The sequence below is a fragment of the Ixodes scapularis genome, unplaced genomic scaffold (genome assembly GCF_016920785.2).
Source record: "Ixodes scapularis isolate PalLabHiFi unplaced genomic scaffold, ASM1692078v2 PGA_scaffold1__304_contigs__length_218370807, whole genome shotgun sequence".
Classification (NCBI taxonomy): domain Eukaryota; kingdom Metazoa; phylum Arthropoda; class Arachnida; order Ixodida; family Ixodidae; genus Ixodes; species Ixodes scapularis.
The window spans coordinates 76,572,384-76,599,445 of record NW_024609846.1 but is presented as its reverse complement, the minus strand read 5'-3'; the positions used below and the strand labels follow the sequence as shown (position 1 = coordinate 76,599,445).

At 47.1% G+C, this 27,062-nt stretch overlaps 2 protein-coding genes across 2 annotated transcripts in view; one reads left to right on the top strand and one right to left on the bottom strand.

The window, feature by feature from the left end:
- Window positions 1-27,062, top strand: part of LOC8044131 — a 93,197-nt gene that overhangs the window by 34,967 nt on the left and 31,168 nt on the right. The window lies entirely within an intron of this gene.
- LOC120840187 (E3 ubiquitin-protein ligase RNF185-like) overlaps window positions 3,978-27,062 on the bottom strand; it is a 31,477-nt gene continuing 8,392 nt past the window's right edge. Inside the window, exons 2-6 of the mRNA XM_042290795.1 lie at window positions 21,844-22,005; window positions 11,516-11,644; window positions 11,069-11,138; window positions 7,258-7,375; window positions 3,978-4,975 (exon numbers count right to left, since the gene is read on the bottom strand). Coding sequence (XP_042146729.1) covers window positions 4,881-4,975; window positions 7,258-7,375; window positions 11,069-11,138; window positions 11,516-11,644; window positions 21,844-21,998 — 567 coding nt within the window. The 5' untranslated portion in view covers window positions 21,999-22,005 and the 3' untranslated portion in view covers window positions 3,978-4,880. The remainder of the gene's footprint in view (window positions 4,976-7,257; window positions 7,376-11,068; window positions 11,139-11,515; window positions 11,645-21,843; window positions 22,006-27,062) is intronic.

Genomic DNA, 27,062 nt, shown 5'->3' with positions numbered 1-27,062 from the left:
TACCTGGAATAACTTCACTTTAAGGATGTTGACAATAGTTAACCAATTACATGAGACTCATGCAATATAGATCAATGAACTAGTGTCTTAGCGAGTACATATAACTTGTTGCTTGCACGACTGAAACGGGCCCATATATCATTATCAGGCGCGCTATATTTGCACGCGTATATGGTTTTAAATGGACGTATTTACGCACTTATACGGCCAGATCTGGCAATATTTGCCCACCTATATGGCGAAATACGGCCGTATTAGCTCCCATATCTGGTGAAATACAGCCCTATTTGACTGCTTATATTATCATATCTGAACGTATATAAAATATATCAGGGCCATATCTGACATTTTCGTACGGGTAATCAACTTGTCCTAGGTGACCTTGGCTGGTCCTCGTTTGAGGCACGGGAGGCCAGCAGCAAGCTGGAGTATTACGCCCAACTGCGACATATGGACGGAGATCGCTGGGCACGAAGGTTTTTTTAGAGCGCAGCTCTTAGGGGCCCGTTTCCGGCTTGAGCGGCGTCGCCGTCGCCGTCGCCGTCGCCGTCGCCGTCGGCGTCGGCGTAACCGCGCGGTGCATCATGGGAAATGTCCCATAATGCACCGCGCGAGCCCCCCACCAAGGTCACGTGACCTCGTGGGGGGTCACGTGACCCCCCGAAGTCACGTGACTCCCCCGAGGTCACGTGGCCCCCTCCTCGAGGTCACGTGACCCCCGCCGATGTCGCGTGACCCCCCGATGACGTCATCATCACTGATGACGTCACCGGCATCCACATCGTCATCGTCATCATCACTGATGACGTCACCGGCATCCACATCGTCATCGTCATCATCACTGATGACGTCACCGGCATCCACATCGTCATCGTCATCACTGATGACGTCACCGGCATCCGCATCGTCATCGTCATCATCACTGATGACGTCACCGGCATCCACATCGTCATCGTCATCATTACTGATGACGTCACCGGCATCCACATCGTCATCGTGATCATCACTGATGACGTCACCGGCATCCGCATCGTCATCGTCATCATCACTGATGACGTCACCGGCATCCACATCGTCATCGTCATCATCACTGATGACGTCACCGGCATCCACATCGTCATCATCACTGATGACGTCACCGGCATCCCCATCGTCATCGTCATCATCACTGATGACGTCACCATCCGCATTGTCATCGTCATCATCACTGATGACGTCATCAGTGACGTCACTGATGTCGTCACCGGCATCCGCATCGTCATCGTCATCATCACTGATGACGTCATCAGCGACGTCACTGATGACGTCACCGACATTCGCATCGTCATCGTCATCATCACTGGTGAAGTCATCAGTGACGTCACTAATGACGTCATCGGTACCCGCATCGTCATCGTCACTGATGACGTCATCAGTGACGTCAGTGATGACATCATCGGCATTGGGGGTCACGTGACCCCCAAGGTAACGTGACCCCCCCCCCCTGGTTAGTTTAACCCCCCCCCCCCAGTGCCCTTCCCTCCTCCTCCTCAAGAGCTGCGCTCTAATTCGGCGTTACAGGGAGTTGTAAGCGGCTTTCATTTTTATACATTCATTTAAAGAACCTACACACGACATGGAGGAGGCGTACCGATCGACTTGGGACAATTAAAGTACGGCGCCTTCTCGATGAGCGACGAGCCCTCTACAAAGAAAGATTGGGTTGCGAAAGTGAGAGGTCAAATTAACACCGCCGAGACGAATCGGTGGAGAGCCGACATGGAAGAACATTCCAGGGGTGCTATGTTGCGCTTTTTGCACTCCCAGGAGACTTGGAAGAGGGAAGTGACGTCAACGACTAGAGCAAATCAGATTGGATGTTGACAGAAGAAAACAAAATCAACACCCAATCGGCGTTTGCTGTGTCGTTGACGTCACTTCCCTCTCCCTAGTCTCCTGGGGGTGCAAAAAGCGCAACATAGCCCCCCTGCATGCACCTATACGCGACTTTCAAGACCAACATCGCTGCCGTCCGCTGGTGTGGAAACACACTGGGCAGCCGACTCCTTGCCGAGGCCCGCGGTGGTGCCTTACGCACCCGCATCTACAGGCATCGGTACGATGTGAACGTGACCGAAACCGTGTGCAGTGCATGTGGTGAGGGAGAAGAAACTATTCAACATTTGCTCCTTGAGTGTCCGGCAATCGTACCTGCGACAGACGTCGGCACCCGCATTGAGCAGGCCCTCGGTTTTACGGAGGAGAACAAACATCTGATGTGCTCAAAGAGGAGGCTCGAGGCATCGTGGTCCACTCGTGATACTTCAGAGTGCCTACGAACCATTTTTCAGACTTTCTAGTTCCTTTTCATTATCTTTCTCTTTATCTTCTTTTCTTTAATGGCATGTCTATTTTATAGACGATCGTTAAAAAGGGCAAATGCCGCTAGAAATACATGCATACATACATAAGGGTTTTCAAACATTTCTTTTTTCGGTTTTAGCCAATTTTGTTTTTGCCACTGACGAGTGTTTATGCAGAGGGCAAGTTCGTCTGCTTCTTGCGCAGGGGTTGCGGTGACGTCAGAACGCCGAGCTCCGATTGACTCGAGTGGAGATTGTGGGTCGCCGAGACCCACTATCTAAGCGTAGTCTGCTCCTTTGCAACGTCGTCTGCTATTCAACAGCTGTCTTACCTTTACGAGCGAGCTCGGCTTCGTCTTTCAGAGAGGGCAAACAAAATACTAATACTGCTAATACTTTATTCGTACTTTGGAGGGGTTTATCCAGGCGCACAGGGTCGCAAAAGGCAGTGATGCCCATACCACGGAGGCTTGCAGTCCCAACCTCGAGTGGTACGATGTGTTCTTGTCTAACAACTAGCAGACACGTATCAAGGAGCGAAGCCAAAGGACTCACGGGCGAGGTGGCCGACGCGCCGAGGTTTGTTTGCCAACAACCGAGAACGAGGATGGTTAGCGTCCACAAGTTCCCTCCTTTTGTGTACGGCGTCGAGCGTATCGCGGAAGTAATGTCATAGGCTCGTTGACACCAAGAATTATTGTTTTTATGTTTGGCGAAATTTCATAGAAGAAATTTTATAGAGCTTATTCTTGCTCGGGGGTAATCTGATGGACTTCAATTAGCCCTGTATTTGCTCGTCACTTCTTTCTAAGCTTACTGTTTTAACAGACAGAGATACACCACGCTGTTTCCTTCAGTGTAGCGGCCCCGGACATCTAAGGGCATCACAGACCTGTTATTGCCCTGTTTCGTGCGGCTAGGAGCTGCTTGTCCCTCCAAGAAGGGTGCAAGGTGCAGAGAATTATGCACCTATTTAATAGGCTAGTCTCGTTCGTTATCCGAATTAACCAGACAAATCGCTCCACCAACTAAGAACGGACATGCACAACAAACCACCGAATCAAGAAACAGCTCTCAATCTGTCAATCCTCCCAGAAATTTAAAATGCGAAACACCATCGTGAGTGCGCCCACCACATCCGAAGACTCAGCACGTTTTCATTTCCCCTGGTAGCACTGTCCCTTGGACAGCGCCTGATCGGAGCCGACCTCTAAATCACACAGGACAGAAGTGGAACGTTCTTTTCTCTTTTTTTTAACCAGCAACCACGCGAAGGACTCACGGCTGCAGCCATAGCTGCTACAGCACGTCCGCCATTGCCGACGCCGAGATGTTTACATCCGCGACCCCCTTTCCCCCCTTAAAGAAGCGAAACTTACTATAACCTCCTCTCCCACCTTCACACCTCCTTTCCCATGCGCAGAGACCGAAATGCGCCCACTTGCAAGGCGCATTAGTTCTTCGTTGCATACCGGAAAATCTATCATCTATTCATCAGTAAACATGTCCTCTAAAAATCGCCCGAGGAACTTGCTCCAAAATGTGCAGCAAAGGAAGACTCTCTTCTGTTGCTGGCTGTAGGGTCCGTTTGGCAATGAAGACAATGGCAAAGTGAATCATGAAGAGCCATGCTAGTTCTGAGAAAAATATGCAATGCCTGTTTATTTACACACACACACACACACACACTCACACGCACAGAGAGAAACAAATGACCAACAAAACACAACAGGTACACAAAGGAACATGTGCTTATATAATGTGGGCGACCAAACAACCGCCTACTCTGAAAACAAGAGCCAAACAAACTCTCCTATTGGAAACCCGAGCCTTCTTACGTAGCAGGTCGCAAGTAGAAGGAATAAAATCGAGAGGCTATCCCAAACAATGCTGCGTTTGTTCATCACTCCACAGGGAATGTTAGTAATGACGACGACAGACCAAGAGTTACAAATGCTCCTACAAAAGTAGAAGCAATATAAATCGACTTTCTAGGAAGAAAAAAAAAAAAGAAACAAGACAAGCGAAAAAGATTTGACGTTAAATTGCGCCGTCATCATCTCATGTTATAGAAAAAAAAAAAAAGACAATGTTGCGTGTCATTACAAAAACATGTCGCCGCTTGAGCATGAAGCCTGTTGGACCTCTGCTCCTCTGTGCCTCCGAGAGGGCCAAAAAACAAACTAAAAACAGTGCAGGCAAAAACGAGAATACATTGCCGCAGCATCAGCCTGTCCTACTACGCTGCGTTCGAATCTTGCCGCCGGTGCGAAAGGTCACGTTGACTGGGACGACGGATCTCTGGACTAGCCAGTCAGGAGCTACATATGCAGGAGGGGAAGAAAGAAAGGTTGGTATTAAAAGACAACGTCCAGCTTCCCCTCCTTCCCCCCCCTGGCTTCCAAGAGAGGAGAAAGAGAGTGCGTTGTGATCCCAGAAAGTAAAGTGGAACCTCGGCAGGAGGGGGAGGGGCATCATTCGAGGAGCGTAAGAGTACGATGGTAGTCCCAATTGCATGTCGTAGGTCGTCCCTGCGCATCACGCGATGACCAGCCACACCAGGAAGATGCAGGCTACCCATAGGAACACCTGGGAGATTATCTGGTCCTGGCGGTGCTCCTGGCTACCCATGGCTGCAATGGAAAAGAGGACAAAATCATACGGTCTGAGAAATAGGCAGAAGGCTATGCTCTTGAATGTGTCGCATACGTAGGCACGAAAAACAGAAAGAGACAACAGAGAACTTTAGTAGACCGTTCCAACAACTCCGATGACCATAGCCGATCATGATACAGTGAATGTGCAAAGGCGCTGGTGGAGTATCGGGGACCGTTAACGAAGTCATTGGATTGGTCTCCTTACACTCCCTAATGAGCCATCCCATCCATGTAGCTGTGCTGTAAGGAACCCACAGAGAAAGGCTTAAGTCAGCACTCATGCCTTACACATTGGGTTCAAATGACACTTGGCTTCAAACTAATGACTTTCCTTGCCATAAGAGGAGGCAGAAAAGGGCAAAGGGTAGATAAAAGTAATCAATAAATAAAATGTTTCAGAACCCCTGCACTAAAAAAAAGAGGGTAGGGTGCAGATAGCACTAAAGTCTGTATCGTACATGAGTTTAACACCATCCATTTAGAAACCCTTGCTCCCTATCTGAAGCTGTTGCCTCATTCCTTCCTGTAAGACCATAGTGGATTCAATACCCTAGTGTGGCACTAATTAGTCTGTTACCGAGAAAACTCTGCTCCAGCCAACACAAGTACAGTCGAATATCATTAATTCAAACTCAAAGGGGACCAAAAATTTGTTTGAATAAAGCAAAGCTTAACTTACCAGGAGTTTCCTCCCATAGAGACGCATAGGATGGGACCAGCATGTTGGTTTGAATTATCCGCAAGTTTGAATTAATGAGAGTCGACTGTATCTTGACTCTCTCCTTTAAAAAAACTGTGATAAGACTTAGACTTTGCATGTTTCAAACACTGACACGAGCGAGATAAGCGTGCTAATATGTAAAGGCCACCGAGCAAGGATCTTCTTTGTCGCTGTGTAATCTAAAGAAATAGAAACAGTCAGTTTATTTTAACCTGTCCTAGCTTCGCAGAGCTTGCTGGTCCAGTCGTGGGAATCGCCGCAGAGTGACAATGCCGAATGCAACACATAGTTTGAACTCGAACACTGCACGAGTGCTCAGCTTGGACTCTGCTACAATCAATGTCTCAGCAGACATTTGGCTCAGGGTTCGAATTCAATCATTGCAGTGACAAAAGTCACCGAAGTTTATGCCCAGGGCACAGTATGTGCTTTCTGCACTGTCATCCCAAGGACGTGCTTGCAACCAGCATCGACAGCACGCACCTTCCCACTGGTCTAACCATGCGTCAGTCCGCAAATCAATCTCGAGAACAAAGATTCTTGAAAATCGTCACTCTTGGATGGTGGGAGGAATGGAATATATGACATTCCAAACAGATCTCGAGACAAATATTGGGGCATTTTCGAACTGCTTTGTAAAGAGGAAAGTTTCTCTATCTATTAGAAAAAAAACAATTCTAGTTCAGTCTATCAGTGTCGCTTTCGAAGAGTAAACATTTCAGTTGAGGAGAAAAAGTGCCTCAAATTGAGGGTTTATCCCTCAATGTGATGGATCGAGGAGTCTCGCTCTAAACAAGACCTGGCTGCAACATCTTGCTAGAGTGCAATCCACTGATAAGGCGTGGGAACCACATGTTCCCTGCATCCTTATATAGGCCTAGCTCAGGCAGGCTGTGAGCCACCGTTGTGTCGGGGCGCGTCCCGGATGCAGGGTGAGGCCGTATTCCCTCGTGAACAGGTCTCCCTCGCCCTTTTCGGGTGATCTGCCCCCTCAGGCCCTTGATATTTGGTCGCGTCCGCCCCTACAGGGTGCCAACCTACTTCCGACCACCCCGGCCGTTGCTTCCATTCCTACAGAGTTTATAAGATGGCCAGACCAATGGCCCAGGAACGACTCTCGCTGGGGGAGGATCTACACGATCGAGACTTCCTTTCTCGTTTTTACTTTTCCCCTTCCGTGACACTGTCAATAGAGACAGCGCGGACACCGAGTGGTGATACAGTCAACAGAGACAGTGCCATTATTTCAGATTTTGGTGGCCCTCGGATGAACGTGTGGCACATCCGTGAATAGAGCATGTCATTACCTGAACCCAAGGAACCTATTGAGTTTCTACATGGTATTCCTAAAGGGGAAACCTACAAACAACACCACACATAACGATCTACTGCTTATAACCATCAGTTTCGAGAGTTTCTGGACAACGATAATCAGTTATAACGACTGAATTTTCGGGTTTTCTCGTTATTGTTATAGGCGGATTGCACTGTAATGCGTCAAAAGGTGACTCTAAAGGTGAGCGACAGAAGAACTCACTTGGGGGTGGGCGTCCATCGCCGATATTGAATGTGGATGCAAACAGTCCGAAAGGGAAGGCGCCGATTCCAAAGGACATGTGGAAGCCATTGTCTCCAAAGCCAAAAGAGGTGAATGACTGGAGCAAGGAAGACACACAAGAAGAAGCCATTGTCGGAAATACTAATTCAAGGAAAGTCAAAATGCACCAAAGTGGGAAGAGAGTTATGTTCACAGGACTGATTTTCCACAGAGAGACTACAATTCCTCATGTAGTGACTGCAATTTTTGCTAGAATTAACTGTATATTCGTCATTCCTTCATATGCACCTTGCCCACATGAGTGAAAGAATCCTGGAGAACTACAAGTGCATGCTTGCAACTTTGGCTAAGCAACTAGAATTTAAAGGTGCATAAGGTGCATTACACAAGCCCATGCAGCAGAATGTCTTTTTCAGAGCTGCCAGCTCAAGCTCATATGTTTTACTAACACTTATTTCTATCAAGCTCAACAACATACATATAGGCCAACTATGGTAGGCCTTTCAGTACAGTGATGAGATAAAAGGGTAGCCTTGCTCAAGTGCAACACTTCCATTTACTTGTCTTGGGCATTCGTATGGCACTCCTTCAAAAGGAGCTGAAGTTACTCATTAATTCCGAGGCTGCTGAAGAAGAAATGACCGGCTACAAAGCATCCTGCCCCTATCACTTCACTGAAGAAATGACTTCAAGCATCATCCAGGTTTGTTTTACTGATGTCTTACATTACTTGCAAGTCCGTTTTCTTTCACAGGCGGGCTTTTTTTCTTAACATTTTTGAGGGGTAATGCATTGTGTTTAGTAGGGATGCCATTCTGATAGATCTAGGTTATTTTGTAAGTTAATATTCTTGACTTGTGAAATCCTGCTTCGAAGATGAGTCTTCTCAAAACTGAAAACCTCGCACAACCTGGTGGTTGTGCGAGGTTTTTTGATCCTGTGGCCTCTCTTAAAAACAATTAACATGCATAAAAAGTATGGTGTCATTAGTTCAAAAAGAAGGAGGAGAACCCAAAGGTATGTTTCGTTTGAAAGAGGCGACAAACACAGCAAACATAAAATTCTACTATCACATAGCGATGGCTGTAGCACCAAATTAATATAATGACAGCAAGCCACGAGCACATTTCTTGATTTGACAGGCGTAAATTTCTCTGTTCAAGTACATCCGAAAACATGGCGAGTACTGTACAAAATTTTAAATATAGCTAAGAAATGTAGTAAGCAATGGAAGGGACCCGGAGATTATAAGACATGGCCATTAGATTATTTTTTTTTATATTTCTCTATAACATAAAGCAGGTTGGCAGAACAAAAGAAAGGGCTTGCTTTAGATTGTGCTTTGGTTGCAAGTACTGTGTTTTCACAACGTACAAGTTGCTTTAATTTATTCCAAAAACTTACATCAGTGTGTTTTATACAAAGATGCGACTTGTATCTATCTTTTTCTACAAGCATGGACCTTCACTACAGAGGTTTGCCATATGGGTTATATTTCTCATTCGATTCGTGGACGAAAATATTGAAACTTGGGAATTTTCAATGCATTTTCACCATGCCGACAATGCAGATATATAGGTATGGCTTACACAAATATGTGACCTCTATACCTGACTTATATACCAGCTTTTTTCTGAAAACAGCCGTTTATGGGGGGCACCGCTGAAAATTTGGTGAGTTGGTTATGCATAGTTACGAAGAGGGAAACAGCGCCAAAAGTATGAAGGACAAAGAACGAGGAACACATAGACCGAGCGCTGACTGACAACTGTTTTGGTTTATTTCTTAAAAACCTTGTTTGTCTGTGTTTTTATGCCGGTAGGTGGTTTTCCAGAAATAAACCAGTTGTCAGTCAGCGCTCGGTCTGTGTGTTCCTCGTTCTTTGTCCTCCATACTTTTGGCGCTGTTTGCCTCTTCGTTTACGTGTGACTTACCGTACTAACTCGCATAATGAATGCACCCCCCATAACAGGTATTAATAGTTGGACTTTTTTTCCCCCTTGCATAATGAAAGCACCTCCAGTTTTTGGCTCCGCGAGTCTCGAATTGCATCCAACTTAGCTAGCCACCAAGTCCACCAAGCCAATTTTCTTTTGCCACCAAGCAGTCAGGCCAAGCCAAGCCAAGCCGCTCTTGTAATGGCTGCAAGTACGTACAGGGTGAAACAAGGAGACGCCAGGCTCTTTAAATCAACCGGAAAATTAGGCTTCTTAACCTATCGTGCTACGACTTTGTGCAGCGTTGGCCACAGATGGTGCACTTTTTTTTTGTAAGATTTGCAAAGAGTGAACTTACCTGAGGAAAAAGTAAAGAAAGAAACAGGCTTAGCTCCTATGGAAACGCAGTGACGCCACTGGTCTGCAAACAACACGGCGCCGTTTAGCACGGGAGACAAGAGATGGCGCAACAAACGCCGCCAACGAACGAGCAAACGGCGTCGAGGGCAGGCCTTTTTAGCAGACAATCTTTTCGACTCAAAAGCGGCGCGCGTTCCGAAGGCGGCGACAGTCGCAGAAACAAAAAAGACAGGCGCGGTAACAGTAAGGAACTGCAGTTCCTTGTCTGCAAAAGGGACGGCTCTCGACGCAGTCTGCTCGTTCGTTGGCGGCAGTTGACGTCGCGACCGCTTGCGCCATCTCTTGTCTCCCGTGCGAAACGGCGCCGAGTTGTTTGCAGAGCGGTGGCATCGCTGCGTTTCCATAGGAGCTAAGCCTTTTTCTTTCTTTACTTTTTCCTCAGGTAAGTTCGCTCTTTGCAAATTTTACAAAAAAAATGCACCATCTGTGGGCAACACTGCACAAAGTCGTAGCGCAATAGGTTAAGAAACCGAATTTTCTGGTCGATTTAAGGAGCCTGGCATCTCCTTGTTTCACCCTGTAGTTGTGGAAGTGATCAACCGTGAAACCGAGCGGTGCGCACATTTGACTTTTGCCCAGCCCCGGACATTCTCCGCCTATCGGATACATTGATGTCAATAAACACGCCGTCATCTGTGGTCCACTTTCGGAGAGTGAAATCGTGAAAGTGGTTAGGCCTAAGAACGATCGTGTTGCTCTCCGTGCTGAGTGAGCTTCGTGTAGGGCGCTTTTCCGTCGGCAAAAGGCACGCCGAAGGTTAGCAATTTATAAAGCATGGTTACTGTGGTGTGGCGCGCCCCCGACCAGCCGTGGGTGCGTCTCCATCAGTGAAGACATATCACAGCACCTTTCCATGTCACACTGGTACCTAATATGACATTTGCACGAAGTGCGTAAATGCAAAAATTTTACCCCGCATAATGAACGCACCCCCCAACTATGAGCCAATTTTTGGGGAAAAAAAGTGTGTTCATGATGCGAATAAGTATGGTATACAAAAGTGTGACTGGTAGACTGAAAAATGTGGTAATTCTACAGCGGGACCACATAGCTTGTCTTTAATTTGGTGTCGCAATGACCTAAAAGCAAACAGAAGTATAAATCATAAAATAGAAAGCTTCTTGAAATCTAGGCTTACAAATCTATCCTGTACTCCACGATTGCGTGCTTGACGGTCCCTCAAAATATCCCTAACGAACCGCTGCCACCTTGCACTGGCAATTCATTGAGATGACTTCTGAGGGACCGACGACACAAGCATTTGTTGAAGGATATGACAAATGAGCAAATGAAACAAAGCGGATGTCTCGAAAATCGGGATGCTGCTAACCTTACTGAAACAAGATCCAGTACCAAAGCTCGAATCTGTGGGCAAAGGGTCGCACAACAGCATTGGTAAAGCTTGTTTAAATGAAATCCATAAAAAGACTGGCATTCGCACTTACCCCAGGATGACTCTCAGGGTCAGATCTTTGTCCGGGCGGTCTTGGCGGCAATTTGTCCCTGCGTAAACGGAAGCACCATGAAACACTTGACGGCATCAACAAACGTTTACCTACGAGGCCGTTTTCAAAAAAAGGAGTCCATGTAATAAGCTCATAAACAAATGTCCTGCATACAGTTCTTACATTTTCATCTATTGAAAGATGATAACGGCAGGGAGGTCCCTTAGTTGTCCCACCTCCAGTGCGAGCTTCCACCTTCTAGAATGCACGGCCAAATCGCGGCAAAAGGCAACGAGCGTGTGCCAGAAGCCGGGCCCTTAAAAGAAACACTCTGCCTTTCTCATCTTTCCAATGACTATAAAGAGTTGCACCACATACGTGCTCGGGCAAAAGGCAGGCAATTGGATAGGGTAGGGCAAAGCACCCGCCCCTCACCTGGGGTCCTGCTTGGAGCCTCCCCTGCCGTACAGGGGGATCACCTTGTCCCTGCTGATGCCGGCCTTGCAGACAGGGCATACCTGCCGGTTGGGCCTCGTCTCCAGCCACTGGTGCAGGCAGGGCCAACTGGAGAGAGACCGCGACGGCAAAACCCTGAGTTAGACGCCTAACAGAGCACTGCAGACAAGCCAGTTTTCAAGGACGGCCAGCGTACGGGGCGGCTCGTGTGAAGCAATAAGCGAGAGCAGTCTTCGCGTGTTTGCAAGTTTTAGTGAGCCGGCTTACGATGAGAACATACACGAGTGGCTCTCGAGCAGTCTTAAAAAAGAGCCGAAGAGGTTCTCTAAAAAAAAAATACGAGCTAGAGGCGAATTGTTAAGCATTTTGGCCCCACGAATTCAAACACTGCGAGCATTTGACCCAAAACATCTAGCTAGACGCGAGAAAAACCAAACAACCACCCAGTGGATGTGACGTACCCGGAGGTTTCAACTACCTCCCGCGTACCGCCCGTCGAAGAATGCATGCGGCATTTAGCGTGAGAGTCGCCCTCGTGCAGGCACCGCACGGGCATTTTACATCTGGGATGCCAGCCGGATTGCCCTTCCACCTAAAGTTTCTGCGGCACTTACGAAGAAGCAAAGAGTGCACATGTGTACGCTGATAAGCGTTCAAGGTGAGTAAGCGCTCGCATGCCTCGCTGTACACAAGGACGACGTGGCAAAGCCGCCACCGTGAGACTTAGTCAAGGCCTTAGACACTACACCGCACCCGTAGGCTACTGTGAAAACAAGTGCAGGGATGCACTAACTACACAAACAAAAACGCGAGCCAACAACTGCAACATTTCGACGACATTGCAAAGTGACTGACTGAAAATTTCTAGGATGTTGCGTTGCACAGTGTCTCGCGTGAACCACAACCGACCCCACACACAAACAGCTAGCACCACACACATTCTCATGGGCATGCTGCACAAATTGATCGGTCGCACCGACATGTCCATTCTTCGCTCAATAACATTCTCTTCTACGTGCAAATTCACATTCATGCACAGCATGATCCTGACCCCGAATGAGTTTCATCCTAACGCCCAGGATGGGACCGTCGGCGCCTACACATCGACGACGTTCTCTCTCACAGGCACATTTCCACCGTCAAGCAGCTGCTGCTTGCTTCAGCGTACACTTTGGCTGCCCCCCTCTTGCGCGCAAAGGCTTAGTGCGCCGAGGGAACGGGCCACTGAAGGCGAGAAAGTGCAGGTAATGAGGAGCGCAATCCTGTGACCCCAAGGCAATAGCGATTGGCGAAATGTGCAGTCAATAACAGACGACCGCAACTGTTATCGATGAAAGGGCGAGGGTATCCTTGCTGTACTCACCCTCTCCTGGCACCAAAGCCACCCATTATAAATGCGCGCATGCTCCGTTCGTTTTCGGCAAAGCAACACTTGCCCGATACAACAGGCCCAGTACAGCCGACGCCGTAAAAGGCGAACTGCAACCGCGTCTTTGACTGCTCGGGTAATGCTTGCAGAAGGCAGGGGAATGTTGAGATCTCTGTGTAATAATATGTCAAGAATCCTTCCTCTTGCTGAGCACACTGGGAAGGAGGGGCCCTGATGCTCTTTTGAAAGCGCTGTTGCAACTACTTGGCGCATCAACCTAAAATATAATTTTGGTATTTGTGATCCTGGAGGCCAAATGAAGATGATTCAAGTGTTGTTTCTTTGTTTGTTTGTTTTTTTTAAATACAAAACCGCTTCAGTTTTTTTTTTTATCTACAGGCAGCCAGCCATGAAGAGGGGATGAGCACCTATTGGGTGGGAGAAAGCATGGCAGAAGCATTTGGGTACATGTTTTGTGATGTGATGTCTCCTGGTCTCATGTTTATGCTATGTTCAAAGTTCACCAGCTTGCTTGACTTCTTCACTGCTATTTGTAGCCCTCTATTGTTTCTCTTTTGCGTGATCTCTCTCTCTCTCTCTCTCTTATCTTTTCTTTCCTACCAACTCTTGGTCACGATAAGATGGTGATAGCAGCTCAACAATGCTTCTAAACAAAACAAGTTGGTAAGCTATACTTTCACCAGCAGTTCCTTTAATCTGCTGCTTATGTGTTCCATGCAAGTCAGTCCAGCTGAGAAAATGTGTGGCAGATGTGCCAAAGCAGCCCTCTTAAAGAGGCCCTTTAACGATATTTGAGCTTTTGCATATTTTTATATTACCTCATTAGTGGGTCAGGCTACTTAGGGAAAAAGTAGGAGCTACAAAATATTAGTGCATGATATTCAAGGTCAATCCCGTAAAAACAGTGCCACATCATGTGGCACCCCAGAGCGTTCAAAACGCGCAACTGGGGTTAAATTTTTATGGTCGACTTTGTGATTGGCAGTGTTGGCAAGAGCCATCAGAATATTTTTTTTTACAGCGAAGCTGTTATGCATTAGGATCTGGGAAAAAATGTGTCCGCGGATGTTGACAGAAAACTCCCCATTGGTCATGGCAAGTATGAATAAATAAAAATAAAAAGAGGAGGCAACGAGCATGAGTCAGCCTTCCTTGGCATTATAAGATAGTGAGGTCCCGATCCCTTGTTATCATCTCTAGGCATCGTTTTCGAGGTCGTCCTAGGAGTCGTCCTAGAACTCGTCCTTGAGGTCGTCTGCGAGGTCGTCCGAGAGGTTGTCCGAGAGGTCATCCACCTAGGCGTCCACCTATAGTCGGTGACAGGTCAAGAATGAAGTGGAAGCTCCTCCCACCTTTTTTCATTTTATTTGAGCGAGCGGTGGATAGGAGGTAGCCTCCTCTCCACCGTTCGCTCCGCTGAAGTGGAAAGGGGTAGGAGGAGCTTCCACTTCGTTCTTGGCCTGTCACCAACTATTCGCAATTCCAGCCCGCCACTCGCCCTCTCGTTGACGAACAGAGAACCAGAGGAGCGGGGACGGCAGCGGCGGCGGCGGCGGCGCGGAAAACGTAGCAGGGACTGTCGGCCTTGATGCGTGAAGCCGTTTTTAATGAAAATAGTGAACGAGTTAAAATAGGCATTCTTGTGCTCCGCCTTGCAACAGCGTTCCACGAAGGCCCGGGATGTCTAATTTCATTGGGGACTTTTCGTATATCGCATACGCCGTGGATTTCTGGTCTTGTGCATGACCGCCAGCTCAATCTGTGCTCAACGTGACGGCGGCAAACACTCCCACTAATAATGTAGAGCTCTATAGTACGGTCTACAAAAAGTCTATATTCTTTGCCATAAGTAGGAGAAAACTCGTCGTGCAACGGTATGTCGAGCAATACACATCGGGAATGGGTTCGTGTTTTAAGGCCGTTACAAGGAACATGACCATTTATTCTAAGCACTTTAAGAAGACATAATACCCATACTTGCTTTCAGGTAACTGCAAAGCAAATAAAGAAATGCTCGAAGCATCTTAAGCGCGTCTGTGTTAGCCAACCATTCGTGACGAGGGCTTTAAACGGGCAGTTGTGGTGAGAGGGGCCGCAACGTTGCAAATAAGACGGTACAAAAAAATGTATGGTACATTAAAATCTTTAATTTTGATAGAGTAATAAATAAAACCCCTAAACACGCCAATTATGTTAATAGGCAGTTTTAGCATACCATACGACATCCCTAAACTTTAGTTGGACGTACAGCACACTGACGTTCAACCGGCGCTACCAACATTCACAAGTGGCTTGATAGCCGAGTAGAAAAACTTGTTAAAACAGCTTAAGTGCAAATAACTGTAAAATAAGAAAAGTAATTGGGGTTTTCTTGGCCCTAGTGTAAAACCTGAGTGTTTTTTGTTTTTTTCTGCACTCTTTGATGCGTACATTAGCTCTCTTATATCTTACATCGCACCGTCATCAAGCCTCTCGTAAATGTTGGGGCCGTCAGTTTGACGTCAGTGCACTGCATGGCAAACTGAAGTTTTGGGGTGTCGTATAGGTGACAAGGGGTGTAAGGACTACAACCTTTTTTTCTAGAGCGAAGAGCACGGCAATACTCCTGGCATCCGCTGAAAATTGTGCTTCAAGGGCGCAGCGCAAGCTTTTGGTTGTAATGCTACACCGCACGGTAGTTTGCGGTAACAATCTTTCTCTCAATAACCATAGAGCAATTTGATCACGGGTTGCAATACACTAAAACCGAGACGGTGAGCAGCGAGTTGTGAGCCTGTGACACGAAGACGTCAATACTGTGAACGCTGCCCTTCCGAAGCTTGACGGTCACCATTCGCGGCTCACTTTATAGAGCACTAGTGGCAAGGCAAAGCGCAAACATAATATCTTTATCACCCTCAAAAATATTCTGCCACGAACAGTGGCATGGCCGGTGCCTAAAACGCGCTCACCCAACACAAAGCTTTGCTAGTTGAGGTTTCTGCGACTTTTAAATATCAGCATGCTCGTTTTCCTAACGTGCATCAACATCCTCGTCACCGTTACTATGATCCTCCCTACACGCCTCGCATTTGTAGACAAATAAATCATTTTTAGCGCGCTGACCAGCGTCAGCGAGCAGGCGCACGGGAAATCCTGGAGAATCTATCCCCGTCTCTTCCGCCATCTTCAAACTACAGCCCCGCCGCCCATAGGGCGTTGGAGTTGTGAATAGGCGTTGTCCTCTAGGCGTCGTCCTCGAGGTCGTCCTAGACGTCGTCCTCAAGGTCGTCCTAGACGTCGTCCTCAAGGTCGTCGTCTAGGCAGCATCCTCGAGGTCGCCCTAGAAGTCATCCTTGAGGTCGTCCTAGACGTCGTTCTCAAGGTCGTAAAGATAACAGTTTCGCTGGTCCTCCATCTTCACGTGAAGTGGAAGGGCTCTACATTTTTTTTTATGCAGACTAAATAATGAGTTTTATTTAGCACTGAAGTTTTGTTATTCGGCCGGCCCGCCCGCCGGCCCTCGTGTGAGCACCCCATCAGCCCCATTTCAGAATCGCCATTTGAGATGTCGAAACAACAGAACCCGTGGGATGCTTATTTCTGCGATTTGAATCTGCTGCTCTTGCTGTATGTCGTCTGCCAGCTGTTCTCACCGGTCAGTTCGGTGTCTTTGTGTTTTTTTGTGTTGGTTTCCACATCAGTGCGCTCGATTGGACGAGTCCCGAGTGTGCTATCGGCATTACCTCGAGAAACCTCGTAGGCCTAAAGTTTGAAGCTGGATAACGTGCCAAAGGTAGAGTGGATTAAAATTCCGGACAACCACATGTATAAGCTACGAATGATCATGTGCTAGTTTTTTGTGTTGGCCGCCGTTCCCGCTCAAAACAAGAAATGCTAAGTGTTGACTCGTGCAAACATGAACCGGCCGGCGGATTCGTGCCAAGCGATTTCGACGGGCACGGTACTGTGATCTTTTTCTGCCAACATTTGTGTTACATCTGGGAGAAAATAAATGCTTATTTGAACTCGCTATCCCCATCATTTTCTTCTTTCTTGAACCTGTCACAGTGCAGCTAACCCCTGCACTGCTGAGGAAAAAATGTGGGACAGGCGCACTAGACCACGCTGGACTCCGTGTGGTCGGGCTTTTCTCGGCGCAGCAGGGCCAGCAGGGCACGGCATAGTGGAATCTTAGACGAAGCAAGGAGCTATGGCGACAATGTGTGCACGTCCTCGGCATGACAGCCATGAACCTGACCCGCAGCCAATCAGCCAGCCGCTTCGCTCCATAACTCAATGAACTGAACATGATACGTCACAGAGCTAAAGTGTTTTGCTTGTTTTTGTGACCATAACTTGCTCGTAACTCTATAAGTAAATCGCATTTCCAGAAAAAAAAATATTTTCCTCCGTGTTCCCATGTTTGATGAGCTCCATCTCGGCATAAAGTCTAAACCAGTCTGAAAATCATTTGAGGGCCCCTTTAATTTATCAAATTTAAGTATGCAGTGGGGTTAAAGGGGCCCTGCAAGGACTTTTTTAATGGTTTTTCATTTGCACCGAACCTGAGCGCACTGAACGTAGTAACTTAGTAAAACTTTTTTTTTCTCGAAATTCACTTTATTTTAGAAAATATAGGCAAATTAGAAGTACAAAAACAAGCAAAAAATAACCTCCCTCGTGACGTCCTTGGTTGCTTGAGAGTGGCCGTGAACTAGAGGAGGGGTAGTGGGCTCATCGGGAGCGCTCACGGCTGCCGCACTCCGTGTCGACGGCGCGAGAGGGCGCCACAAAAGCATGTAGCTGTATGCAGCGGGCAGCCAGAGCGGCTCTCATTGCATTTGCTGCGTGATTAAACACTAATTCGGCATGACACTTCATTGGCCACAAACGACAGCAAACAGAGGGTAAAGATCAGTTCAGAATGGGAGCCACTTCGCGCTGCCATACCGCGAAACGGCCAAACTGCAAGACAAAGCTTCTCGCCGAAGGCCTTCGGAACGCTCGGAGCCGGTTGGATCCTCCTGTCCATACGACCACAGCGCCGCCGCGTACATCCGGGACCTTTCCGTGTCGGCGCCTGATCCCACTACTCCTTTCTCGTATGCGCCGCCTTTTCCACCGCTTGGTGGCGGGTATGTCGACGGGTCATTTCTTGTTTCCGTATTTTATAAACTGCATTTGTTTCTTTTCTGATCTAAAATGCTGAACAAAAACTACTTTTGTAAATAACTGAAACGGCTCGCACCACTTATATTTTGTATTTCGACTAAAAAGAAGCTTTTAGCAGCTTTGACCAGTAGTAAGCCCAGGACCAAAGACGTCACATTTTGCGCGCTTTCGGTACCGCGGGTCGCCCTCGTCCATGGAGGACGCTTCCGCGTCGTCCGGTTAAAATATGACGCACTAATATTTAGTTACTCTCTCCGTGCCCGCTGGCTTGCCCGAAGTTCAAGAGACGTGGAAACCGCAAAAGAGGTAGCCCCTTAAATATGATTGCAGGGCCCCTCTTAGGTATGTGCACATTTTTACACCAGACACGTAAACCTTGCAAAGTTTGGATACGATAGGGTTCGGAAAATTTCCAAGATTTTAGAGGTTCAACCTTGGCCGCTTGGAAAGTTATGAGCCTCTCAGAGGTTGGAGTAAGCCAGGTTCAAATGCTCACAAGGAATCCAAAATGCTGCAAATGCTGCAAAAAGTTCAAAATACTCAAATGTTGCAAAGAAGTATGTTGAACCAGTCTACCTGGCAGGTGGAAAGCCAAAAGACGTGAAACATTTCAAAATTCTTTTTCTTTTTCACCTAATAAACCTCCAGTTCCGAGAAAGCCGGTAGCATCCTTACGCAACACGCAGGTGAAGTTTGCAGTTTTCTTACCAGAGCAGGTTTGTCAATGTAATGCAAAGAAGGCCCGAGTGACATATTTTAGCTACACACTTCCCTTGCCTGTGCTTAGCTTACTCAGATTTTTTTTTCCTCTGGGGGTAGCCCCGGCAGCAAATCAACCAGGGACATTTTAGCTGCCGACAGGTCAACTTCTCAAGTGCCGCCTCGTCCTACGTTTGAATAAAGACCGGTGCGTACAAAAATCGAGTACCAGACGATGAACCCTTTCTGTCGCCAACTGCTCCGTCGGACACCGTCTACCACGACGAGAAAGAACTATAGCGATCTGGAAAACACCGCCTCCGCACACGGAAGGACACGGGGCGAAACTTTGTCGACGCTGCGTCTGGCGAGATTTCGAGTTGGAACTACAGGACACGTACAGAATTTCTGATGCAAAATTCAAGGACTTTTCAAGAATTTCAAGGGCATCAGAAGACAAAATTCAAGGAAGGTTCAAAGAAATTTATTCATTGACAGGAGTTAAGAAATAAGCTCCTTTTGGGAAAGAATTTCTTGTTCTACAGCAGCTATAGCTGCTTCCTTTTCTTTTGCTAGTCGGCGAAAACTAATAGCCTTGGCCAAAAGTGTCAAGTCATTCTTCGCCTCAGCATCTTCTGCTCACTGGCTGCTTTTTTCTTGCGCTCTTCGAAGTATGCAGCATACTTCTGCCTTGCTAGGAGTACAGAGGACTTTAACTCCTTTAACAGTGGAATGTTGAGCAGGCCACCGTGATTTCTGATAGTGTAGCAGATGATTTGCTGAGAAACATCTGCTTGTTAACACTAAAACCCCTTTCGATGGAAGTCTAGCCATGACTGAGCAGAAGGTGCAGCCTTAGTACTTCCACAGTGTGGAAAAGGAAGTATTGTACTTCGTCAGGCATAAAAAAAAACTTATCAATAAGCTCTTGGCTTTTTTTGTAGCCTTGCAGTTCATGTCGGAACTCGTGACAAAAATTGACATACTGCCCACAAACCACGTCTCTATGTGCTCAAAAAGAAGGTTTGCATTGATAAGGCAATTCAAAACAACTTTGAGCTTTTCGAGGCATTTTTCTGTTTTTTGACATTTCTCTGGGATTAAAACAGAACAGCTTTCGTACAATTGGGTACTTGAGAGGACTTTTTTGAAGAAGCTTCAATGTCATTTCAACCAGAAACTTGCAATACTCAAATCTAAACTCAAGGATGCATTTAGGGCTCGCCTTGCTGTTTTTTAGTATTTTCTCTGCTGCACGACCAACGTCCAGTTTTTCTAGCTGTGCGTAGCTGCCAGGACCCTTGGGATCAATTTGCAGCAGCTTGGTGATGCTTGTAGCTAGGGTTATCAAAAAACACTTCCACGAACACTGTCTTCCATGTACTTTTCCAGGTGCTTCCACAATGAAAGGGCCCTCTCAAGGACAAGTATGTTCTCCACAAAACGGTCGAGAACAAACAGACGGGGAAACACATAGTGTTCTGTCTCCGCAACGAGATTCTCTCGGCGGGCTGGTGCATCATAGAACAGCGAGTACAAGCTCGATAGAAAGGTGTCAACATGCCAGTTAGTAGCTTGCAGCCCTGTTTTCTATGCGTTCTGCACAGTGTGCAGCCCACACGATCCGACATCCAAACAGTGTACTTGAAAGTTGTTCCTCAAGTGCTGCTGGAAGTCATGAAAAAGTTTCCAATTCACATTGGGGCCATACATTGAAAGCTGCGTGACCTTGTTCAACAGAAGAGATGCGAGGCTCTCTGTCAACTTCTCAAAAAGGTCAGCTGCTGTGCTATGACCCAGAAGTGATGACGTAAAGTATTTTCACTTCACCGTTGTTCCAAAGCCACACACGAAGGCCCAGCTGCTTTTTCTGAAAGTACCCGTTCAATGTTTTGTCGAAGAGCACCACAAAGTGTTCCGATTTTTCATCCAGGTCCTGCACCTGTAAAGCAAAAAATGGCACCAGTCCGTGGCGTGCTATGTAAGAACACTTATTTTCACTGCAGCTGAAGCTTTCCGCAATTTCGCTATTGGGAAACATTCTTTGGAAAACGCTGGCAAGGTGCCTCCAGGAGTTGTAGGAGTAGTGAGAAGACGCAGCCTTCATTGTCCACAGAATCTTGGCTTCAACAACCATTTCGTGCTTCCGACAATCCGTGTCAAGGGTCGTGGCCTGTGAAGTTCTTGCATTTGCAAGCTGGTGCCTGGGCGTATCTGGCGCCAAGTCCGATGCTGGTAGACAAGAGGTGATAGATGAGCTGGACGCAGCTGACTCAGCTCCAGGTCGATGCTTAGTGCTTTTCAAATGACTCTTCAAAGCGCTTTCACCCATTGTGGTGACATCAATCGACTTTCAACAGATCGCACACTTTGCTTGGAAGGAGTCATTCGTATCTGGTCTCACCCACTCATCTGGTCTTTCTGTTCCAGCCCATAAGGCTGGAACTTGCACTTTCCACCCGGCCTTTCGGCTTTCAGTCCCGACTGAAAGTGTCTCACGCTCACCAACACGATCCTGAACACTCAACACAAAGCAAAAATGGCAATGGCACGGGACGCCTTGGATTGGATTGGCTTTATCCTTTAGAACAAACGACATACCATGTTGCCAGAAGGCGCGGCCCCATTTAGGCATTTGTTGGAGGATTTTCAAGGAATACAAGGATTGTTTCAACTTACAAGGATATTTAAGGACCCTTAAAATGCTTTTAATGAAATCCCATGTATTCAAGGATTTCAAAGAGCTGTACGAACCCTGAGACTATGTCGCGCAAAATTTTCCTATGTGGAGCGCTAGTTTGTCCGCTCCTTTTACAGAGATTTTGGTGTCGTCAGAACGCTGAGGTCTGATTGGGTTTGATTGAAGGATAGTGGGTAGACCTCAAGGCAGCTTGCTTTTGGGTCTACCCCCTATCTTTTAATCAGAGCCAATTAGAGCTCAGCGTCCTGACATCACCACAACCCCTGCAAAAGAAGCCGACAAACCTGCACTCTGCATAGGTTACGGCTATGTCACGTGAAACCGCCCAATAGGTTATGGCCTGCAGAACCGGTGCCAGCTCACCAGAACAGGTGCCCACAGAGGCTCACGACGGCGTCTTTGGCCGTGTCCAGGCAGATGTTGCACTCGAAGTTTCCGTCCTGGCTCGGCCCAGTGTTGCCCTCTTCGTTGCTCGTGGACGCCGAGGCACCCTTGGGGTTTTCGGAAGTTGCCACCATGCTGGCACTATCACAAAAAGTGAAGCAAGGTGTTACCATACTTTTCGGGCCATAGTGTGCGAACTGTATGTACACGCTGAAAAGTCTAAATGTTACGCGGTGCAGACTATCTACGGGTGTGGACTATGCGAGGATTTGTTTTTCAAGGTTGTTAATCGTGACAAGATGAGAGAGATTTTGAGAGTGACAAAGTATGTTAGTGATGATTTATGCATCATACAGGTTTCTTTGTGAGCCAGTAAGGCAGGTATTTGCCAAGGTTTGCTGTGTACAAGAATGTTTTGTGTGCGGACTTGGCACCAGGTGCGGACGTGGCGTGCAACATCTGACACACACTGAAGTTTCTTCTTTTAGAGAGCACCGGAGAACACACCTGTCGAGTCTCTGGACACTTTTGAGAAAGTGAGTCCAAGGGCAAGTTTGCAACTGTTATCTCAAATTTCATTTGTTGGTCAACATTTGATCTCTTCTATACTGACTGAGTATAAAACAACCCCGACATAAACTTCAGGTTTGTCATGGGCAACTTTCTTCGCCCGTTTACACCCAGAAGACTATTCGGTCATAACTGATAAGGAGTAGTGACCATAAAGTAGCTCATAGCGAGTTCATTTCACACGCACTGGCACCGTTCGAGTTCTCTCCCAGAATGCATCGCACTCACAGAGTGTTGCACGGAAAACTGGACTCAAACGAACTCGCCAAATGCACAGAGTGCAGAAGACTGATGCTGCCGCCATCTATGTTGTAGAAAAGGTACCGACTTCAAACCGAAACTAGCGCCTTTCTGTTCAGAGTGATGCGTGGGAATGCGAGAATGCAGTCGCTACCAACGTTTATCTACAAACGTTGGCAACTGCAACCTGTAGTTTATACTTGCAATGTCTTCAAGCAGCTCGGCTGCCGTAGAGATAGTTACAGATGGCGTAAATTTCCGCAACCAGCTGTCTACAAAGCAGCTGGTTGCGATCTTTCAATCCTCATAACCGTTTACACTGAAGAAAACTGATGATGCTGTCCAAGCGGAAGCTTGATCCATTTGAGCATGGTATTATGCGTGCACCACTGAAAGGGTACGGCTTAAAACTAGCCTCTTGGAATATCCAGCAAAACTGGGACTTTCGATTTGGATTGTCATTATAGGTGGATTAGATTTTAGCCTTGGTGAGGGCATCGAGAACGAGAGCTTTCTCAAACAAAATACGACGGGGCAAGTTAGCTGCGTAGGTAAATGTTAAATGTGATGATGTTGCCCAATCCTCGGGTAAAGTCACCATCTTAAGCTTTCTCTGATACTTATTGGGCAGTTAGAGGTTTCTGCTGGGGGAGTTTTATCGACAAATGTTAAATTTTTCAACCGCACACGGATGGTGATAGACATCTCGGGGGCCGCTGTTGCGTTTGTTCTGAGCATTTCTTTACACACTGGTATATTTCAGCGTTTGAACGGCAACAGAGCGATTTAAAACCTGCAAATAAATCACGGGTTGTCAACTGCTTCCTTCGTGAAATAGCAGACGCTCACAATTCAAGCTCGCGTTTGATTTCGTTGCCCGCGGGACGCGATTTCTATCAGAAAATCTGCTTTTTTTTCTGTTCAGTTCCGCGACACATCGTAGCAGCAAACCCTCGTCGTCTGCTTCCGCCCCTCGCCGGCCCCGCCTAAGCGAGGCACGATGGGATTGCATTTTGGCGCACTCCCGATTTTCTCGGTGCAGCGAGTGCATGCACACGTGGGGTGTCAGAGCTGAAACGAACTCGGAGAGTGCAACCACTCGTGGAGTGCTGGCCGAAACGAACCCGTTCCACGCTGCGAGTGGGCACGCGTGGGCACGAGTGCCGTGAAACGAACTCGCTATCACAAAGTAACCTTTAACAGTTTGTGTGCAAGAGTCAATTTGCAAAATGAAAAAACAACTTTGGCAATTTCTTTTGTCTCGACCTCTGGAGCTTTCGATGTTAATATTACTCATGTTTTTTCAGCATTCACTGAATCCAAAAGACGTGTATGAAGGGGCTACCAATGCCGATTTTTCTTCAAGAAATTACAAATGACCCAACCTTAAAAGTGCCGATCTGAGAAGCAAATAGGGTGTTATCAGGTCTACCATACCCAACACACACTACATCAGGTAAGCAATAGAACCATGTATTTTCCTCACTACTTCACTAAACCACCACCAGGTGCTGACAACCTTAGAAGCCTTTCACACACTGGGCAGATGGTAAGGCCCACATTCTGTAGCCTTTCTAAACACAAACCATCCTCAAAAGGTAGCTTGATCAGCGCCCACTGATCAAGAAAACAATAAAGAGTAGTCCCCTCCTAGAAATTGCCTTTCCCGGGCTCGAGACAATTTGTGTGGGAGAATGGGCACTGTTAGTGTTGAAAGCTAGGACAAGTGTTCCTCCGACAGCTTAGACAACAAGTGAATTAACAAATGATTTCCTTTGCCATTGAAATAATCTGGCAGTCTGGTCGTCTATGGCAGCTGATGTTATGTATGCATCAGCAAGCAATAATCAGTCAATTTTTTTTTTCTTTTTTCTGGCTTTCTTGTTTGCACAACAAACATTGCCCCACACTCTTTCTCCCCCTGGTTCACATTCTGTGGGGGTCGGGCTATCCTTCATAACGTTACGGCAAGTCCTTATGACAGATTTTGGGGAAAAAATTATAATGATATGCAGTGACGATGGCACCAAAAAAAAGTCAAATTTGGGGGTTTTACGTGCCAAACCAACGACTGGCATCTGGCACGCCCCAGCAGAGGACTGAGGATTAATTTGGACCACCTGGGGATCTTTTGACGTGCAACCGAAAGCTCGGTTGCCTCCTCCGCAATAAGCCTCCGTCAGACTGTGGGCACCTCGGCCGGGATTTGAACCCGCCACATGGGGATCCGTAGGCCAGCGCTCTCGCCTCGGAGCCACCGAGGCGGCTGATGATGGCACCATACGGATCGACACAACCAGGCAAAAGTAGATTATAAATTACAGGGATCGTAAAAAAAATCTTCCTCGTGTGAACAGAGCATGGAACAGGTATTCTTGTTCGCCTGCAGTGGTTTTTGCAACAAAGAAAAAGCACTCAAGATGTTTGAATTCCTTTTTCCTCTCAACTATGCATTTTTCTCCACAAATAAATGATCACACCCTTTTCAAACCAAACAAAAGGAAAGATTGTCTTTTGGCCATGAAACACTGGTTAGCACTTTGGCAGTGTCACGGTACATGTATGGCGGTGATTGCACACTTGAAGGTGCCCGCCTAAACGCGAGACTGCGCACACTGCGGGAGGTGTTGCTATTTGTTGTCTTTGCTGAACTATAAGCATTAAATTCACAGATTGCTTAGCATTGCTGGGCTATTTATAGTCTTCAGATTAGATGTTCCGTGCACATGATGCTCACTTTGCACTCCGGCTGCTCTGGCAGTAGTGTCAATGGGAGCACTGACTCTTCCGATCCAGCCTTCTGCCAATGCTTTTCAGAATTAGATTTACAGGATGAGAGCTCATCATCAGACAGAGAAGTTCTGTGAAGCACATGCAGGAATCTGAAGCCACTGAAATGAAAGCTAGATGACCACTTTTTGCCTTCAATATTTTAATTTGATGCTTCTAGGCCTAAACAGCTTGCAAGCACTGTAGGTGCTTCCGCGAGATAGGAAAACACCTGCGCATTGACTCTTTCTTTAAACTATTCCTTCGCAAACAAAACAGGAGGACCACAGGTAGACATCGCTTGGGGAAAAGGCTTTATCGTCAAAGGTTTAAAGGGGCAGTGCAAAGATACCCGGACTTTGGCCAAATAACTGCAGGAACTAATCTGTGTTACCTATAGAACTGTGAACTTGACAAGTGTCGCCATCTATTGTGTCACAGTACAAATATTTACCTATAATGCCACTTGTCGTACATTTTGAAAAATAAATCAGTGTCTTATCCAACATGGCACAGCCGACATAGCGAGTCTTTGTTCGTCGCAAAATAATTCAGCAAAAACTGAGGAAAAAAGGTAAAGTAACTCAGCGAAACCTGAACAACGAAGCACTGAAGTACCCCGTTTCCCGCAAAATCACGGAAGTCGCTATTGCAAAGTGCATGAACGCTCTGCTTTGTCGCATCTTCGCCAGCCCCCACCGAAGCGCATTTTCCCGCCAGAACCGCCACAACCATTACGACGGACAGCAACGCTAATTTTTCAAGCTCCTGCTTGCAAGAAGGACTCGGTGCCCGGACATCGAAAACTTGACAAACGACCCCGTGAACACTCACCAACACGTCCCATGACTTTATGAAACTGCAACTACACAACACCTTTTCTGCTCGTCATCAACTACACTAAGCCTCGCCGATGTAACCGCCAAAATTGAAACGAACGGACATCCAAAGTTTGACCAACACTGTCGCTCAACTCACTCCAACGCTACAACAGTTGGCCGAAAGCCAGAACGGTACAAATTACATGAACGGCAAACACCGCGAATGTGATCCCCAAATTGAGCAGTGATCTGTTGGACGACACTAAGCAGTGGACCCAAGAAGAGGAACGGATCGCAGCAAAAGCGTTATGGACCCCCGCACTGACGCTCCTGAACGCTACATCTTGATTCTCAGGCCTTGCAGCCAACTGGCAGAAGACAAACGGAAAACGTCACCACGAGTGGGAAGAGTGGAAACAAGCTCCCACTTGAACGGTTTCGATGACGACTTTTGATGAAGGACTTTATTGAGCTACAGGCAAAGAGGATGATGAGGAGGAACGGGACGCTGGTCCGGTAGATTTTCAAGCAGGACGCCCTCCTCGAGAAGTCTCCACATCCCCTGACCCCCAAGGAACGCATAGCGATGATCATCGGAGACATCAAGGACAATTTCTCTCTCAGTCTGTGCCCTGCTGTTGAGTGTTGTCACAGGGGTTGGGACCCAGTCAGGTGATTGTGTTTGCCTTTTGTCCCAACTTCCTTGACAAAAAAGTATCAAAAAATAAAATAATAAAAAAAGTGGCCGATCCCGCTTGCTTCTCACTTCTACTCCTCCGTGACATTATTAGTCGACAG